This window comes from Mytilus trossulus, chromosome 3 (genome assembly GCF_036588685.1).
Source record: "Mytilus trossulus isolate FHL-02 chromosome 3, PNRI_Mtr1.1.1.hap1, whole genome shotgun sequence".
Taxonomy (NCBI): domain Eukaryota; kingdom Metazoa; phylum Mollusca; class Bivalvia; order Mytilida; family Mytilidae; genus Mytilus; species Mytilus trossulus.
In genome coordinates, this window is record NC_086375.1 from 42,890,197 (window position 1) to 42,910,231 (window position 20,035).

General features: G+C 33.8%; 1 protein-coding gene across 1 annotated transcript; it reads right to left on the bottom strand.

Moving 5' to 3' along the window:
* Positions 1-393: 393 nt before the first annotated feature.
* On the bottom strand, positions 394-16,594 carry LOC134710796 (acetylcholine receptor subunit delta-like). The gene is made up of 6 exons (XM_063571195.1): positions 16,555-16,594; positions 14,856-15,043; positions 11,679-11,723; positions 10,723-10,847; positions 1,313-1,848; positions 394-714 (listed from the first exon to the last, which is right to left on the bottom strand). Exons 1-6 carry the CDS (start codon positions 16,592-16,594, stop codon positions 395-397), a joined length of 1,254 nt encoding a protein of 417 aa, XP_063427265.1. The 3' UTR covers position 394.
* Positions 16,595-20,035: the final 3,441 nt, after the last annotated feature.

The window sequence follows — 20,035 nt, forward strand, 5'->3', positions numbered from 1 at the left end:
TATTATTTCTTTGTTCGGTTCGATAATGATTGAAGAAGAACTGAGATGTGTATATGCAGGCAAGTTACACATGTGACCACTGCCCTAGATGCAGATGAGTTACACATGTGACCATTACCCTAAATGCAAATAAGCTACGTATGTGACCATTGCCTTAAATGCAGGTGAGTTACACATGTGATAATTGCACTAAATGCAGACAATTTACACATGTGATCACTCCCTAAATTCAGGTTAGTTACACATGTGACCAATGCCCTAAATACAAGTAGGTTCTACATGTGATCACTGTCCTAAATGTAGGTAACTAACACATTTGACAACTGCCCTAAATACTACGATACAGTAGAACTAAGTTGAGTATATGCAGATCAGTTACACAGTGACCCCTTCCTTAGGTACTATGATAATGAATAATGTATGCTACAGTGAGAACAGAAGTAACAACAGATATTAAAACAACGTAAACATAGAAAAACACAGTGTCCATTCCTTCAGCTACTATTTGCCATGTTAGTTTGTTTTCTTCGTGTTGGTTTTCTCCTACATCTGTTTTTTCTAATATCACAACATCAACTTTTGAACGTGATACACATTTGAATAAAATCTTGTACACTTTATGAATTTCACCGGTCGCGTAGTGCGCACGCAACACAAATATGGTCAAAACTACTGACATTGCAGCAAGAAATAAAACAAACGCCAGGTACAAGGCTGAAAAAGAAAGAAAAACACTTTCTTATATCAATATATTGAGACAGAGTTTAAAATGGTTGTTTATCAAATAATATCCTTGTTATTAACATTGGATTGTTGGATCATAATGATGAAAGTTCGGTTGAATTTTTAAACTATTAGTTAACCGAGTGTTACCCGTTACTGAAATCTCCAAGTTGTTACCACAGTTAAAAAATGAAGAAAACAACAGAAAGAAAATATCATGGGAGCTATGAATAATTATATAGTTGAAAGAAAAATAAAAGAAATTTAAAAACGGCACCAAAAAAACTACATCACATTGTATAAAATTATATATCATGAGTTGTTTTATATTCCTATCTTTTAATTCTATGGTAAGACTAATTTGTACCAGGACAGCGATTCAGACATTGATTAAAACTACTCCTTTGCATGAAGTGAATAAACTCATCATAGATACCAGGAATAAATTTTGAATATACGCCAGACGCGCATTTCGTCTACAAAAGACTCATCAGTGACGCTCGAATCCAAAAAATTTTTAAAAAGCCAAATAAATTACGAAGTTGAAGAGCATTGTGGACCAAAATTCCTACAAATTATGTATACTTACACAGGTAGCAAACTGAAACAGAAGTGCTGGGAATATTTTCCGAAATGATCGACAGATATACAGCATAAGCCAGAAGCACTGTTAAAGCAAAACCGTTTCTCTCGCCAGAGTCGACAGGAAGTTTGAATACCATAGCAATCAAAATGGCCATCAAAACTACTGGAAACAACGTGTTTATAATGTGGAAGATTGGACGACGTCGAAGTTTGATATCGAAATCAACACTTGAAAACGAGGCCTGTCCAATGGGGGTATCCATGACATCTAATCCTGATGCTGACACGAGGTCCCATTCTCCATTTTCTGAATAAAAATCTAAGATAACAGGATCCAAAGTCAGCACTAAAGATACTTCGTTGATAGTGTAGGCCTTCGAACTAACTTTTAATTTGCAGTCTTGTGTATCTAATGGATAATACGTGGTGTCAGATTCACAACTTACTACAAAAATGCCCGATGGGCTCCAAACAACTATTCCCCGGTTTGTTATACGCATGGGTGTTGATTTGTCGCTGATTACTCCCATATCCTGTATCCTGTAAGTAAATATTAATTTTCATAATGTCATGACAGGAAATTAACTCTATCATATATAATAATAACTTCTCAAAAGACTTGTGCAATACAGAAGACCGATGGTTGTCAAATGCTTGATGATGTTTTACTTGATAAATGGATTTTTTCCCAAAATTTTAGTAAGGAGATAATTGAATGGTACAATTGTCATTGAGACAACAATCCACCAGAGACTATTGACATAAACGTATTGTAACAAAATGTAAACTCAGAAGATTGTATTATATTTCTGTTTGATCAAATATTGTTGTATTATTTTGAATATGTATGTTATAGAATATTTTAAATGAAAAATATTGGAGAACTTGTTTTAAATTTTAGGGAATGGCTATTCATGTTTGAGGGCAAACATTATTTTTCAAAGGTGGGGAGAGTGTAACAAAATGGGGGTTCTTTGAAATGGAACTTGTTTTCCCTAAAATTGTGTGATGATGTTGTTAAAACCTTACCGTTTATTGACTGTTTTTATTTTATATTTCTTGTACAACTTTGTGTAAACATTGTTAACTTTTTATTATTCTTAACGTCCATGTTTTGAATTTATATTCGGAACTCCCCTCGATTGTTCATGTCAAATGAAGTACATAAACGTTTACCAATCGTTTCGAACATTATTTTGGTAATTACCAATTCCGGTTTTGGTAGTTTAGGTATTTTTCACCACTGGTAAATGGTAAACCATTTAGGTAATATTTTACCATAGTATAAATACAGTGGAGAATGCCAAAAAGGCTTCAGTACGACTTTACCCTGGGCAAGTGACACACGCTAATTCCAAGCGATTAAGTAATAACCAGACTTTTTCCGTAGAATGTTGGCTTGTTAGTTCCATAACAAGTTGTATTTAGAGAATTACTTCTCGAGAGAAACGTTATCTTTTGACATTGAATTTCCGTTACAATTTGCCGATTACCAAACTATCTTGTTCGTAAACTTTCTAGGTATTTATGTATTATAGTTCCGCTATCCATTTTCTTTACGATATTCTAATAAAGTAAGGTATTTATTTGTTAAACTAGAATACTGTTACTTAAGTTATTTATTATGTGTACGAATTGCTGATATTTATTGCACATAAATACAAGTTGATTTTTATTCGACGAGTCTGTTATTCTTACAAAAACCTAAACGGAACCAAACTAAGATCTATCAGAATACCACAACGTACCACAAAACCTATACAGAACCAACTGTAGATCTACCCGAATACCACGATACCAGAGAGCCACGTTACCAAAGAAGAGTCTCCAGTTATAAATTTAGTTCATATTCCAGTCTTATAGCAACACACTAAGGGTTCCAATATTTATAGTTAACACCAAAGCCTGACCGCTCGGTTATCGTTACAGTGGTGGCAGCGGAGGCACGTACCTACATTTTTATATTCTTACAATAAGTTGAATAAAATTTTAAGATAAGGCATAAATAAAATAAGTAAAATGGATAGCGCGGAAAATAGATTTGAAACACCTAGGTTAACTGCCCAGGGTAGACCAGTGCTCCCCCGATCTCGGTCCTGTGAAACTTTCCATGATCTGACGCCGACCGGAGAGATAAGCATAAGAGTGAACCAAGATCAATGGCCCTCACAAGAGAATACAGATAGATACGAAAAGGATGGTATACATCATACTGACAAAAGGCCATTGTCAGGAGGTCTATCACCATCAACGGAAGTGGCCATTGACCAAGCGAAAAATAAGGAAGTTTCTAATAGGGCAACGGTTGTGCATTTGGAACCAAATGCGGCGTGGCCGGTAAAACAGAATCTTGGTGAAGAGTCGAGCACTCTTTATAACCATGCTGCCAGGTCTAGGTATGGGTATTGGAGTCAGAAAGCAGAGGGTTCTACTATAGCAGAGAGTACTGCTATAGCAGAGGGTTATGCCGGGGCAGAGGTTACTGCAGAGGCAAAGGGTTCTGCTGAGGGAGACTCCGGGAATGCAAGACGAGTCATGACGTCTTGTGAATCCAGAAGGGATTCGGGAGATTTACCTAGGACTTTGGACCGGGGCGTACTCCATAATATGGGGGCAACGTACCAAGCATTACCTTTGACGTCCAGCGGACGATTCAGAGTTGGGGTTAACAGGACCGACCATGAACACTGTACTGATGAAATGACCAGTAATTTAAATTATTCTGGCATTAGCAATAAACCAGTTTTTGACCATGATTATGATATAAACTTACAAAATACAAACTTTTACAAAAAGAAACCAGTGCTTTATGATGGAGAGACTAATTGGGAAGACTATTTAGTTCAGTTTGAATTAATTGCAGCAATTAATAAATGGTCTGACCTAGAGAAAGCTTTAGAATTAGCTACTAGCTTAAGAGGTACCGCCCAAAGTATTTTAACCAATTTAAGACCAGAGATGCGGATCAATTTTGTACAACTGACTGCAGCTTTAGCGTCACATTTTCAACCAGAAAACCAAGCAGAAATGTACAGGGCGCAAATGAAAAGTAAAATACGCGGACACACGGAACAAATACCTGTATTAGGCCAAGACATAAAACGTCTAGTAAGATTAGCGTATCCATCAGCTCCAATGGAAGTTAGGGATTATTTAGCACGTGATTGTTTTATTGATTCTCTAAATGATGCTGACATGGAATGGGCTATTTTCCAGGCCAAAGCAAAAAATATTGATAACGCCATTCAAGTAGCTCTTGAGTATGAAGCCTTCCAAAACAATAGACGTAAATTACGACACTAAGCCAGTCCGTGCTGTAAATAAATATAATAAATTTGATCTAAATAGGGAAATTTATTTGTCTGAACAATTTGATGACATTTCAGGTCGTCTTTCAAAATTTCAATATAAGAGAAATAACAATTTTTAATTCCAAGAAATAAAAGTGGTAGACCAAATGACTGGTCGGGGAAACTACCAGTAACTGAAACTGAGTACCAAGTTTTAGCTGAGACTAATTATGATTTATAGGAGAGTCCAATAATTTTGAAAAATTCAGTCAGATAAATATATTCTGATAGTTTATATGTCATTGTCAATGTTTTTGACATCGAATTAAATTGTTTGATTGATACCAGGTCCATTGTATGTGGGTAGTTTTTTTTATTATTTGTTATTCATCCATGAATAATACCATGTCCAAGATTGTGAAGACAGTGTTAACCAATACACGTAGTGGGATACCCCTGCATTACTAATGGAAGCGTAGTTATGCCGATGGGGACTGCTGTATTACCAACACCGTCTAATAAATACTCGGTATCGTGTCTCATTATTGCTGACATAGATATACTTGTATCAATGATTATAGAGTTTGATTTTTATAGATAAAAGTCCATGTATTTATTGGATAAGGGAAAGAGTTTTTGTAGATTAAATGTAATTTTATTTCAGATTTTTATTGATATTGTGTACATTTGATGATTGTTGTGTAATATGTAATTTGTTTTCAGGAAAATTATTTGTAAATAGCGCAATATGATCATTCGTCCCGCAGAGAATATTTGATGGTGCTCTATAAACATTTGTCAGAATACACAGAATCATCATAGTATTTCTGATGCGAGAACATGCATAACGAGAAGAAGAAGTGTTGCTGCTTAATGAACATTCGTCTAGAACGTCAAGTGAAGAAGATTTGTCAGTACTCTATATAAACATTTGTTAAAAATAAGCAGAACTCGTATTTTATGAACTTTCGTAATGAGAAGATGTGTTGGTGTTTTATGAACATTTGTCAAGTGAAGAAGATATGTCTGTGCTCTATAAACATTCGTTAAAATAAACAGAACTCGTGTTTTATGAACAATCGTCATGTGAAGAAGAGATGTTGGTGCTATATGAACATTTACAAAATTAAAAGATCATAAAGAACTCTGCGGAAGCCTCAAACTTTGCGGGAAGACGAAAATGAACAATGTAAACTCAGAAGATTGTATTATATTTCTGTTTGATCAAATATTGTTGTATTATTTTGAATATGTATGTTATAGAATATTTTAAATGAAAAATATTGGAGAACTTGTTTTAAATTTTAGGGAATGGCTATTCATGTTTGAGGGCAAACATTATTTTTCAAAGGTGGGGAGAGTGTAACAAAATGGGGGTTCTTTGAAATGGAACTTGTTTTCCCTAAAATTGTGTGATGATGTTGTTAAAACCTTACCGTTTATTGACTGTTTTTATTTTATATTTCTTGTACAACTTTGTGTAAACATTGTTAACTTTTTATTATTCTTAACGTCCATGTTTTGAATTTATATTCGGAACTCCCCTCGATTGTTCATGTCAAATGAAGTACATAAACGTTTACCAATCGTTTCGAACATTATTTTGGTAATTACCAATTCCGGTTTTGGTAGTTTAGGTATTTTTCACCACTGGTAAATGGTAAACCATTTAGGTAATATTTTACCATAGTATAAATACAGTGGAGAATGCCAAAAAGGCTTCAGTACGACTTTACCCTGGGCAAGTGACACACGCTAATTCCAAGCGATTAAGTAATAACCAGACTTTTTCCGTAGAATGTTGGCTTGTTAGTTCCATAACAAGTTGTATTTAGAGAATTACTTCTCGAGAGAAACGTTATCTTTTGACATTGAATTTCCGTTACAATTTGCCGATTACCAAACTATCTTGTTCGTAAACTTTCTAGGTATTTATGTATTATAGTTCCGCTATCCATTTTCTTTACGATATTCTAATAAAGTAAGGTATTTATTTGTTAAACTAGAATACTGTTACTTAAGTTATTTATTATGTGTACGAATTGCTGATATTTATTGCACATAAATACAAGTTGATTTTTATTCGACGAGTCTGTTATTCTTACAAAAACCTAAACGGAACCAAACTAAGATCTATCAGAATACCACAACGTACCACAAAACCTATACAGAACCAACTGTAGATCTACCCGAATACCACGATACCAGAGAGCCACGTTACCAAAGAAGAGTCTCCAGTTATAAATTTAGTTCATATTCCAGTCTTATAGCAACACACTAAGGGTTCCAATATTTATAGTTAACACCAAAGCCTGACCGCTCGGTTATCGTTACAGTATGCTACTATAGGTCGCCGTACGGCCTTCAAAAATGAGCAAAACCCATACCGGATACTAGTGGTCAATTATAAAAGGCCCCCAAATGACAAAAGCCACGGTAAAACAATTCAAACAAGATAACTATTAACGGCCTAGTTCGCGAAGATAAAAACAATGAACGAAATACAAATATGATATACAACAACAAACAACATGCAACGGTAAACCACTGAATTACAGTCTCCTGACTTGAGACAGGCATATAGTACAGAATGTGGCAGGGTTGAACATGTTGAAGGCACTATCGGGTTATCACATGAGAATCTACACGACAAATATCCTTTCATTTAATTTCAAAATGCGCAAACTTTAAAAGGTAATCATGCCTTTCTGAATGTATTAAAATAATGACAAAGTCATCTCAATGACAATTTGTATATATGTTGTGTACATTGTATTACTTTGTACAGATTATTACTTGTACAAAAACTTTGTACGAATAATTACTTGTATGATGCCATCATACAAGTTATTACTTGTACACATATAATTGTACCAGTAATAAAAGAGGGACGAAAGATATCAAAGGGACAGTCAAACTCGTAAATCTAAAACAAACTGACAACGCCATGGCTAAAAATGAAATAGACAAACAGAAAAACAATAGTACACATGACACAACATAGAAAACTAAAGAATAAACAAAACGAACCCAACCAAAAACTAGGGGTGATCTCAGGTGCTCCGGAAGGGTAAGCAGATCCTGCTCCACATGCGGCACCCGTCGTGTTGCTTATGTGATTACAAATCCGATAAATAGTCTAATTCGGTAGGTCAAATTCATGAAAGGGAAGGGGATTGTAGTTACGACGTAAGGAACATATCCGATATCATTTGTGAAACGGTTATTCCATAACGGTCAACCAACTCGTGATGGCGTCCGTAAAATTTACGAAGGGATGATTTCAACTTCACCATTTGGAACTCTTGGTTTAATAGCTTATTTGTGAGAAGTAACCCTCTATCAAGAAAATCATGATAGAAAATGCAAGCACGGGAATATCGTATCAATTGGGAGATATATACCCCGTATGCAGGTGCTGCTGGAATGTTGCTACTTAGAAATGGAAAGTTCACAATTGGAAAGCTGAAATCATCTCTTTTGTCGTAAAGTTTTGTCTTCAACCGACCCGGATTGTCAATTTCTAGATGTTAGTCAAGATATGAAGCCGACTTAACTGTATCTGTAGTATCCTTTATCTCCAATTCGATGGGATAGATGCGATCCACATAGTCACCAAATTTTGAATTGTTTAATGAAAGAACGTCATCAATAATAACTTGTACATTTTTTGTAGAGAAAAAAGATAATAACTTTTACAACACATTATCTTTAAGTTACAGTGGATATCACTTCTAACCGATCATTTGAACTGTCAGAATAATCTGTCATAATCTGTTCTTAACTGTTCTAGAACAGTTTTATCCTAGAACTGTTCAAAGAAAAACTGTCAGAATCTGTTCTAGATAGAACTGACCAAATAAGTTTTAGGTAGAACTGTCTAAATCTGTTCTAGGTATAGAACTTCAAAATCAGTTCTAGTCGTAGGAATGACAGCATAACTGACCAAATTAGTTCTAACCATAGAACTGTCAACAGAACTGACTAAATCAGTTCTAACCGTAGACCTGTCAGCAGAACTGTTCTAGCCGTAGAAATGACCAAACATGTCAGGATTGTAGAACAATTATAAATGACATCGAATTGGAATGTGCTGTTCAAATCGAGTTCATCAACTGTAAAATACTAAATGAAAAAAAAACGTCCACTTTGCCATGGATTTTTTTTCAATTTCTGCTTCATTCAAAACACCATACTGCCGTCAGAAATATTTCGAAGTGCTTAATTTGTTTCCCTTAACATTACTATAAGAGGGGCGGAAAATACCGGAGAAACAGTCAAACTCATAAATCGAAAAGAAAAAAAAGCTTAAACCGCCACGGCTTAAAATAAAAAAGACAAACAGACAAATAATAGTAAACAAGAAACAAAATAGAAAACAGAAAATGAGCAACACGAGCCCTAGCAAAAAATGGGGATGATTCCAGGTGCTCCATTAGGGTAAGCAGATCACATGTGTCACCCGTCGTTTTGATAAATAATATTATTACAAACCCGGTAAATAGTCTAATTCGGTAAAAAAAAAAATTGAAAACAACACGTTTAATAACTCTATGCATCCGAGGCACATTTCTGGATTTACCTTCATCAGAAACGCTCAAAGCCAAACATTTGAATTCCGAAGATCTAAAACAAATAGCCAAATTCATCTAAAGTCAACTTAGCCTAAGGAAGTTGAAACAAGTTTCTTAATAATTTTCTCTCTGTATTTTCATGCATGTGAATACCGAATTGCTAGAAGATTTACTGTCATGACAAAAGTTAATTATTTTATCAAAATGGTTTTTTTTCGAAACTGTTTTGCATCTTTACAACCTAGTTTTGACTTTTTTAGTAATAGGTCATATATTTGTTTTACCAAAAGTACACATATGTAAAAAGTTTATACCTTGAGGTCTGAGTCATTAATGTTTTGTATTTCATTTGTTTGAAGAGAAACTATTTGTTTAGAACATCAAATAGTCCAAGGTAGAATAATGATGTGTACATGTTATTATCTTTTTCTCAGTAAATTTTTTACTAGTAATTACTTGTACAATTGTATCGGCATCCCAATGGGAACAAACTGTGCCCCTCTACTTGCTGACTTGTTTCTTTATTATTATGAGGCTGACTTCATGCAGGAACTTCTTAGAAAGAAAGATAAGAAGTTAGCAATATCCTTTAACTCTACTTTCCGCTATATAGATGACGTTCTTTCACTAAACAATACAAAATTTGGTGACTATGTGGAACGCATCTATCCCATCGAATTGGAGATAAAGGATACCACAGATACAGTTAAGTCGGCTTCATATCTTGACCTACATCTAGAAATTGACAATGAGGGTCGGTTGAAGACAAAACTTTACGACAAAAGAGATGATTTCAGCTTTCCAATTGTGAACTTTCCATTTCTAAGTAGCAACATTCCAGCAGCACCTGCATACGGAGTATATATCTCTCAATTGATACGATATTCCCGTGCTTGCATTTCCTATCATGATTTTCTTGATAGAGGGTTACTGCTCACAAGGAAGCTATTAAATCAAGAGTTCCAAATGGTGAAGTTGAAATCATCCCTTCGTAAATTTTACGGACGCCATCACGAGTTGGTTGACCGTTATGGAATAACCATTTCACAAATGATATCGGATATGTTCCTAACGTCGTAACTACAATCCCCTTTCCTTTCATTAATTTGACCTACCGAATTAGACTACTTACCGGATTTGTAATCACATAAGCAACACGACGGGTGCCGCATGTGGAGCAGGATCTGCTTACCCTTCCGGAGCACCTGAGATCACCCCTAGTTTTTGGTGGGGTTCGTGTTGTTTATTCTTTAGTTTTCTATGGTGTGTCATGTGTACTATTGTTTTTCTGTTTGTCTTTTTCATTTTTAACCATGGCGTTGTCAGTTTGTTTTAGATTTATGAGTTTGACTGTCCCTTTGGTATCTTTCGTCCCTCTTTTTGTATGATGGCCTTATACAAATAATCACTTGTATGAAATGTTTATACAAATAATAACATGTACAAAATGATAACATGTACACGACATATATAAGTTTCATAGATGTTAAGGGTGTTATACCAAATGAGGCAATTGATAGATTATTTGATACCATAGGTGCTCTACTTACGAATTTTCAATGATGATTGACGGTCTCCAAACATATTCTTCGGTACTGAATAAAAAGTCAATATTTCCATAATCCTGCGTGGTGTTAGTAGGATCCGACCAATCTAATCTAGGGTCTCTCCAATTCTGAAGGTAAAATAAATTAAAAATCAGGTTAAATAATTCAAAAACACGTATTGGTAAGTTTTAAGTTCTTAATTAACTTGCGATAGCTTGTACCACACAAAGATATAAACATTAAGAGAAGTGGAACATGACGTGAAAGATCGGCCGCATTTTTGCACCTGTCCTAAGTAAAAAACTAAAAAAAAGCCTTTGGCCTTTCTTAATCATGTGTGATGTTTTTAGTTTTTGTTCGTTTCAATGATTCTGCGTTTAGTGTGACGTCTATTTTCGCTGTTATACATAATTGTTTATAGACTAACTAAACCCAGCCTCCAGGTGAGGAATTTTCTTGTTGCGTTGAAGATCCATTGGTGGCATTGGGGTGTTTTCTGCTCTTACATCGGGTAATCGCGTAATCCAGAGGCTTTGCCAAATCTGCATATAATTCAGAGATAGAGACAACATTTGAGAAGTGAACGAATTTGTAACAACAGATAACAAATAGTGGATGCTACTCCAGTGTGTGTGTGGTTTGTTGGTTTTTTTTAAGTAGAAAACACAGGGACATTGGGTATCCAAATATTAGTACTTGCATACTCAGCAAAACAAAACACACAAAAAGTAAAAGATCAGCACTTGTATTACATCTCATTGTTACAATGAGACCTTCAACTCCTAGCACCGGTTTTATTGGATTTTTTGCAATAAAACTTTTGTGTTTTTGCTTTTTGAGGGGATGAGGGTGAATGTTTGTTGTTTTCTTACTTTGTCAAAACATTTGTTTTGTGTGTCTTCTTCAAATTCGTAGTTTATTTTTCACTTTCAGTTCATTAAAGAAGTCAAATTACTTACAAATGTTAGATATCCTGATATAGACAGTGCCTGGTCTTTTATGTTCTGAAAGCATAAGCATATGTTCAGTACAGATTTAAACTGGTATCAATTATTACAACAATTCATTTATAATCTTAAATGTTTCAGCACCATTATATATCACTCCTTTTATAGTTCTGCATAAAAATCTAGATTAAAAAAGGCAGTTTTATTATTCGATACTATGGCTGAACTTTCATCAGTAAATTGAAAATCCAAAGATTGAAAGTATGAATATTCATATTACTACATACCAAAATAACAGCATAGAAAAAATAACTTCATTTTTTATTTTTTCTATACATTACTGTGTCAATATAAAATCTTAAGTTCACATTGGATTTATAGATTATCGTTGATCATCTCAACGAGATTGATTTTCTCGCTTGAGCTGGTACAGCGAAAGTGAGAAAAGCAATCGAGTTGAGATGACCAATGATAATCTGTTTATCGCTATTTTACCTATGATGACGTTGTCAATTTCATGTCAATTTCGTTAGCAACGCCACGTGGCCTCCTTAGTTTCTAGCGATAATTTTTCCATCTCAAGCGAGAAGCATGATGTGAAAATTATCACAAAAAAAGATCAAAGAAAAAATGCACAAAATAGTGATAAATAAAGTATATTACAAAATAAGTGAATTGTTGTGCATTTATCATTACAAAACTTCTCGTAAGTTTCTTGCAATAATTCAATAGCAGTACATTTTTTTTAAAGTTTGGTAAATAAAGGACACATGTTTTTATTATAGTCAAATTAGCCGTTGAATTATATAATATACAACTTTTTCTTTTTTATAGTTGAATTTGAAGGATCGTATGACGTTCAAAATGAAATCAACTGAAAAAGTAAATATTTTCCCGTTACAAAAATATTTGTTATACTTATTGTAATCCATTGATATGACATTGAGCTATACATGTTTTGTGTTTCTTTGAACTTGTGACTTTTAACTTCATATGTAAAGTACTATCCCTTATGTAAAAATATTTCAACAAACAAAATGTTTTGCTTTTTCTTCCTCGGTTTATTTCGTCTTTTTAATAATGCGAAATAAGCCGCATAAATTGAGATATGATGTAAACTTTAATATAAACAAACATATAGAGGTCAAACACTTTTTTCAACAGTTGTAAGGTTTTGTACGACATCATATGCCTGGCACCTTGTACATGTCCTGATTAAGTTTATCCAAAGATCAGAAAAAATCAAATCTTTAAAAAAAAGTTCAAAAGAATAAACACTATGTAAAAGGGTGTCAGACTTGGAACATATACATGTACCAAGTTTAAACTTTGTTTTTAGTATTCGACCATATACCTTCAATTTCGAACAATAGTCAGTGAAATAACGGAAGATACAGAGCAGAGTGTACACGAAAGAAGGTCTAAAAGATTTTGATAACTATAACACAGATCCCAATAAAACACCTGTACTGAAGAAAACAATAAAATTTAGCGTTCATTTATAAATTGTACAAATGAGAACACTTACACTACAATTTTACGTATAATCAATATTTCTAGGAGACATATCTTCTGGCGTACTAAATTATAATCCTGGTACCTTTGATAACTTTTTGCACCACTGGGTCGATGCCACTGCTGGTGGACGTTTCGTCCCCGAGGGTATCACCAGCCCAGTAGTCAACACTTCGGTGTTGACATGAATATCAATAATGTGGTCATTTTTATAAATTTCCTGTTTACAAAATTTAGAATTTTTCAAAATACTAAGAATTTTCTTATCCCATGCATAGATTACCTTAGCCGTATTTTGCATAACTTTTGGGAATTTTGGATCCTCAATGCTCTTCAACTTTGAACTTGTTTGGCTTTATAAAGTTTTTGATATGAGCGTCACTGATGAGTCTTATGTAGACAAAACGCGCGTCTGGCCTACTAAATTATAATCCTGGTACCTCTGATAACTTTTTATATAAATTGTCAATCGGCTGTTATTTTCGAACTTGTCAAACTATATATATTTTTTTCTATAAATATCAGGGAAGAATCGTACACGTGAGAACGCTAACAAGACAGACGGACGGACGGACGGATGTCTGAACACAGACGGACGGATACTTACCAGACCGGTACTTCTATTTCTATTTCTATTGAAATGCACTGTGCCCGGGAAGGGGATTATTTCACACAGTTGTTTACCAGTATATGATATATGATACTATAAAACTAATAAGAATATGAAATAAATAAGTCATATGTGTTTTCGATAAAGGTATAATAAGGATTAATAATGCAAAAAAATAAAAAAAAGAGTCATGGTGAATACGTCACAGAGAAAACAACTCAAAAACACATGAAACGATCTCATATCTGAGATCTAGAGGTCAATAAACGGTCTTCAACCATAAAAAGGCCTCGAACAATAGTCATGATAGTTTATAAATCTTTAACATAATAACAATATCAGCGTATCAATATAAAAACACAATATGTCCCTGAGGGCGTTTGGCCGATGGGGTATGTCTAATTCACACCATGATATTAAAGTTGATTCTAAACAAAAGCTTTTAATCATTTAGAAGAAGGTGTATCATGCATTTGACCTTATTTTTGGATAATCATCAAAATTAGGAAACAACGTGTTACTGCCAATGATACAATTATTTATAAAGATCAACAATTATGAGACACATAACCGGTCACAGTGCAGATTTTAACTATGAGCAAATACATATATCTTAAAGTGTAATCATAAGCTATATATAAAAGTTTTAGGTATGATATTGATAATGAATCAATTCGAAAGAGAAAACTAGCAGTATGATTTATAGAACAACAATGAACGAAAAAAAAAACCAACATCATTAACAGTGGAAAACAACAATCATATATTCGACCAAGTTCCTAGCATAGGACGTGATCATTAGAATGTAGAGAAATTTTTCATGTTTATAAGCGCCCAAACCTTCCCTCATCTGGGACAATGGTAGAAATAATTTCAGTTGGTAGGAGCTTGATAAGTACTAATCTAAAAGATAAAAACACAAAAAACATATAAAACATAACAAAAGAAACAAGGTGCCGATCTAAGATGATGATCGCAGGATGAAGGCAGATCTATCTAATTGCAAGGTATAATTTTACTGCAAAATAGGAGACAAAATCATATCGTATATTAATAATACTTACCAAATCGTTGATTGTAAGAATTGTAATACTTATTCTTACTACAACTTTTTGCTCGGGTCTTTGCAAAACTTCATAGTTATTAGTAGTGAATAATTCTGCTCTGAGTGCTGATTCTAAGCTAATTGAATAAGTCGGTCCACCAAAAAGAAATCCAAAACTGGATGGTACAAATACCAGTGCAAGTAGTCCTTTGAAAAAGAGATATAAAATACTGAAATTAAATAGTTAATATATGTGAAAAACAAAACTATGTAGATGTTTCTACAAAATAGGAAACAAGGTATTGATCTGCAAGTAACAAGGCATTACACAATTTCTGCAAGTGGAAAACAATGAGTTTGCTAATGGAATAAATGTGCCATTCACACTTAAAATTTATAATGGTTCCGTGGAACCCAGTGTCTCACCTACTTTTGGTGTTTATCGCAGGTTCAACAAAAATGAGGAAAAAAAATAAAAAGATTCCTCTCAATACTAGTTTTTATTGTAAGAAGCTTCTGTCCAAGTTTATTCAAAATCCAGGATAGATTATGATTTAACTGCAGACTGCATGTTATGTTAACTGGCAGAAAAATTAAGTCTATTTACTTATATTAATTAAGTAAAATACAGATAAACAAGTACAAAATTTTATCAAAATTTTATGAAAATTTCATTCTAGGTACTAGCTTTTGATCATAGACAAGCTTTTGTCCAAGTTTGGTACAAATCCAGGCTAGTTTAAGAAAGTTATTTAAAATTTTAAAATTTTAACAACAGAGTGAATGTAATGTTTCCTGGCAGACAAACTAAGTCCATTTATAAGTAAAAAAGTTTTTTTTAAATAAATTTACTTCTGATTACCATCTAATGATCATAAACAAGCTTCTGTCAAAGTTTGATAGAAATCGAGGATAGCATAAGAAAGTTATTAAATTTTCAAAAACTTAAACACGGAGTGAATATTTGTGGTCGCCGACGACGATGACAACAACGACGACAGAATGTAGAATCGCTATATGTCTTGCTTTTTCGACAAAAGTCGAAGGCTCGACAAAAATGAAAATGTTAATTATGAAAAATATAAATATTTGCAGTATAAAAAATCGCAAGGCTTTTAAAATAAAACTACAGGCTTTGGCGCAAAAAGGTACATACTCGAATTTTATTATGATTCGCGGATCAAAATACCAGCATCTGAAGGCTTGACAAAATAACAAAATTATCAAATAATTTAAGATATTAACTTTGAAGACAAACCAGCAAAGGTCAATGTGCAACACGATGATTTTGATATTAAACATTATAAGAACAATAAGAAACAACAACTATAAATGACAAATTTACACATTTCTATCGTACTTTTGCCACTCAGCATCAAAATTCACTCAAAGTTCTTCGGTCTCTAAAATTCAACAAATATTATGTATATTAAAAGAGATATTAAACGTTTTGTTTCTTGGGTTTAAAAGATGCGACAATTTCAGCTTTCCAAAGAGTAAAATCACAAAAATACTGAACTCCAAGGAAAATTCAAAACGGAAAGTCCTTAATCAAATCAAATCAAAAGCTCAAACACATCAAAGGAATAGACAACAACTGTCATACATAATAATTGATTATTATGTCATGACTAGGGGGTTCACAAAAGAGAATTTGGTGTAAGGACAAATTAAATAAGAAATTTAGAAAGACACTAGTGTATAAATTATACACTTACCATATAATGTTAGTGAAAATTGTCTGTATTTCCAATCCATTTAGAATATACTACACTCGTTCAAAAAGTAAGAAATTCTAACAAATTTGTTTAGGTATTCCTATATCTGCGCAGATATAATGATAGTTTGTTTTTGTTATAAGCTTATGTAGTAAGCTGGTTCGTTATTACAGCCAGGTCATTAAATGGCTTAAACAAAGCCGATTTTTTTAAAAATCTGTTTACGTGTTATTTAAATTATTCCTCTAGAGCGTTATCGAATTCCTATAGGTAGTATATATGTTCGATTTCTGGTACATGTCAATACCCTCTTTGGCATCATATTTTTTGAAAAATGTAACAAGCTTTGCCTCCGGTGAAAAAACCCGGAATAGCATAGATTGTAAAGCAGTAGACATGAAAAGATTTTGTTGCTCTCAAATTAAGATAGTTACATTCCACTGTGAAATGTTTTAACTATTGAAAATGATATGCGTTACATAACCATAGCATTGGTCACTATGACGTATTCGGTTAAATATTGTAGGCACTGCTAACTTCGTCAAGGAAATAGAAGAAAAATGCAGTTACGATAATAGATAAAAGTTGTGTAATTAATTACAACTTCGGTACTTAGTTCATATGCTTGACTAAAGCCATTGTTGGTTTGCTCCTACATTTTAATGTCTTTTCATTATCCTTTTGGATCTTTTTTTATTGGAAGGGGAGTCTTTTGTGTATAAATCATTTAATTTTGGTGCCTGTTTCGTTCCGCCGAATGGCTATATGTACTTCAGCAATATAAAATGTACTTATTAGATAAAAATATAAGCCAATTAATCGTAAGAAAAAATTGCCGAAATAATTAACCGGCGGACGGTCAATTTAATTTGACGTGCCTATTAATACAATTAAATGCACAGAGATTAAGAAATTAATATATGTATTTATGAGGACAGAAAATAACTATAATCTATTCCATGGTTGTATTTGTTGAATTGTTTACAAAACATAATGATCCAGAAAGAAGCATTACAAGTAAACTCATCATAGATACCAGGACTAAATTTTGTACATACGCCAAACGCGCGTTTCGTCTACAAAATACTCATCAGTGACGCTAGAATCCAAAAAAGTTAAAAAGGCCAAATAAAGTACGAAGTTGAAGAGTATTGCGGAACAAAATTCATAAAAGTTTTGTCAAATCCAGCTAAGGTATTCTATGCCAGATGTAGAAAAGACTTAGTATTTCAAAAATTCATTCTTGTATGAATGTTGACACGAAAAATACCATATATATATATATAATATATATATATATATATATATGTACCATCTCATTCAGACATTATTGGTGTATACATCACCGGTTTTACTAGATTCTTAATTTTAGGACTATAAAGTCGTACAGGTGTTTCGAAAATGTCTACAAAAGTGTGTAATCTGTGTCGTTAAAAGTTATACTGAAAGTGAAATGCTATATTGTAGGCACTTTTGTCAACTAGTAACTAAATTCATATGTTACCCTCCGGTCAGTGCACTTTCTATAGTTAATAATTGTTCTTATTGATCCAGTAAATGACCTGCGTAATTATATTAGAACTGGTCCCTACTTAACTTTTACGTTTTGCATATAGTTATCTTCATATCCGATTATGATGCATAGCATTTAGGAATTATGCCAATAAGTTGAAGGGAAATTCTATTTCTTGATCGATTGAGCTTTTGTTTCGAAGTACATAATCTGTGTGATACATGCAGGGTTCATGATCCCTGCAACTATGTCTCCTTGGTACACACATCTTATTTTGAAAGGAACACAGTTCCTACACGAAACTTCGGATTAAACGTCCTGATTCCGGTCGGACATGACAGCCTTTATGGCTAAACGGCTAAACGGTTCCTTGCCCAAAACAAAGTTTTTACTATCGGATCGGGAAAAGTCCATATACCTATACACTAGTCAAACAACTCTGTATTCTTCGAAAAAACAATGACTATAATGTTTAATCACTGTATCATTAAAATATGGTTAAGAGATTAAAATTCGCATATATATATATATACGATCTTATCTGTACATGTCACAAAATCTTCTTTCTTCCTAAGCACTGGATTTTTATTAGAATGTTATATGTTCACTTGGACTGTCCACTAAACAAAGGATGAGAAAGCAATTCTCCTGTAATGGACATTTGATGCACTATTGTTGGAAAACGCACTCTGGAATCCCTCTAATGTCAGGGCTTCTTTTGTAGCTGTTGTGATGTGGTTCCACTCTTGTATAGTCCGAAAGAAGTACGAGTACTCTCTGGTTTGCTGGTGGTTGGTATCGACGTTATTTGCCTCTAGTACGTCGATCGCTTGAGCGTAAGATGTAACTATGCTCTATTAATTTACTTTTTTTGATTGAGTTAACCCTGCCAACTGATATTTTATCGTGTGTTTTTTTATGTTGTGATGTTATTCTGTTGTTTCGGAAAAAAGGAGAAGGTTTGTTACCATTAACGTTTAATCCCGCTGCAAATGTTTGCACTGTCCTAAGTCAGGAATCTGATGGACAGTAGTTGTCGTTTGTTTATACGTGTTTCTCGTTTTTCGTTTTTTTTTTTTATAGATAAGACCGTTGGTTTTCCCGTTTGAATGGGTTTACAATATTAATTTTGGGGTCCTTTATAGCTTGTTGTTCGGTGTGAGCCAAGGCTCCGTGTTGCAGGCCGTACATTGACCTATAATGGTTTACTTTTTTAAATTGTTATTTGGATGGAGAGTTGTCTCATTGGCACTCACACCACATCTTCCTATGTCTATCTAGCCCATACTAGATTTTTTAAAGCATGACGAGTCGATGGTTAATTAGTCCGGAAGCTAGTAGTTTCAATCCTAATGCTTGATCATAGTTGTACACATCCTGGTGTTTTGTCAGTGAAGTTGAATGTTAAACACTCAGCGGTCTTCCTTTGTACTTGTTCTCGTCGAGTTATGTACTCAGTGGTAGGAGGGTCCAATGCCGCACTTGTGCCGCATATTCTTAAGTTGGTCTGACTAGAGAGATAAAGTAATCCGAATGATTTGGATGCTTTTTTGGTAGTGACTTCAACATGATGTTTCCATTGTAAGTCCTCGCTGAAATTTATACCTAGATATTTGCTGTATAGTGCAGTTTCGAGAGTGTGGCCGTCTAATTTGTAGTATTTTTTTTTTTATTTAATGCTGGTCCTAATGAAGTGACAGGGCATATTTTAGGTTTGAATTTCATCTGGCTTCCCATTCTTCTAGTTCTGAAAGGTCCTTTTGTAATTTGGCTTCGTCCTGGGAATTCTTTATGTGATGGAATAGTTTGATAGTTGTCGACGAATAGTTTGAATGTTTCTGGTAAGTCATTAATGAATTATAAGTGACCTAGCACATAACTTGTGGAACCCCTGATAGTACGTCTCCCAGTGAAGACTTTCAGCCTTAAACTACCACTTGTTGTTTTGGGTTTTCTAAGAAATATTTT

Coding starts and splice junctions, on each gene's coding strand:
- LOC134710796 (XM_063571195.1), bottom strand. CDS start 16,594: ATGGATTGGAAATACAGACAATTTTCACTAACATTATATG. Junction 1,849..10,722: donor TCAATCATCATTGAAAATTC/GTAAGTAGAGCA, acceptor ATTTACTTACAG/GATACAGGATATGGGAGTAA. Junction 715..1,312: donor TGTTTCAGTTTGCTACCTGT/GTAAGTATACAT, acceptor TTTCTTTTTCAG/CCTTGTACCTGGCGTTTGTT.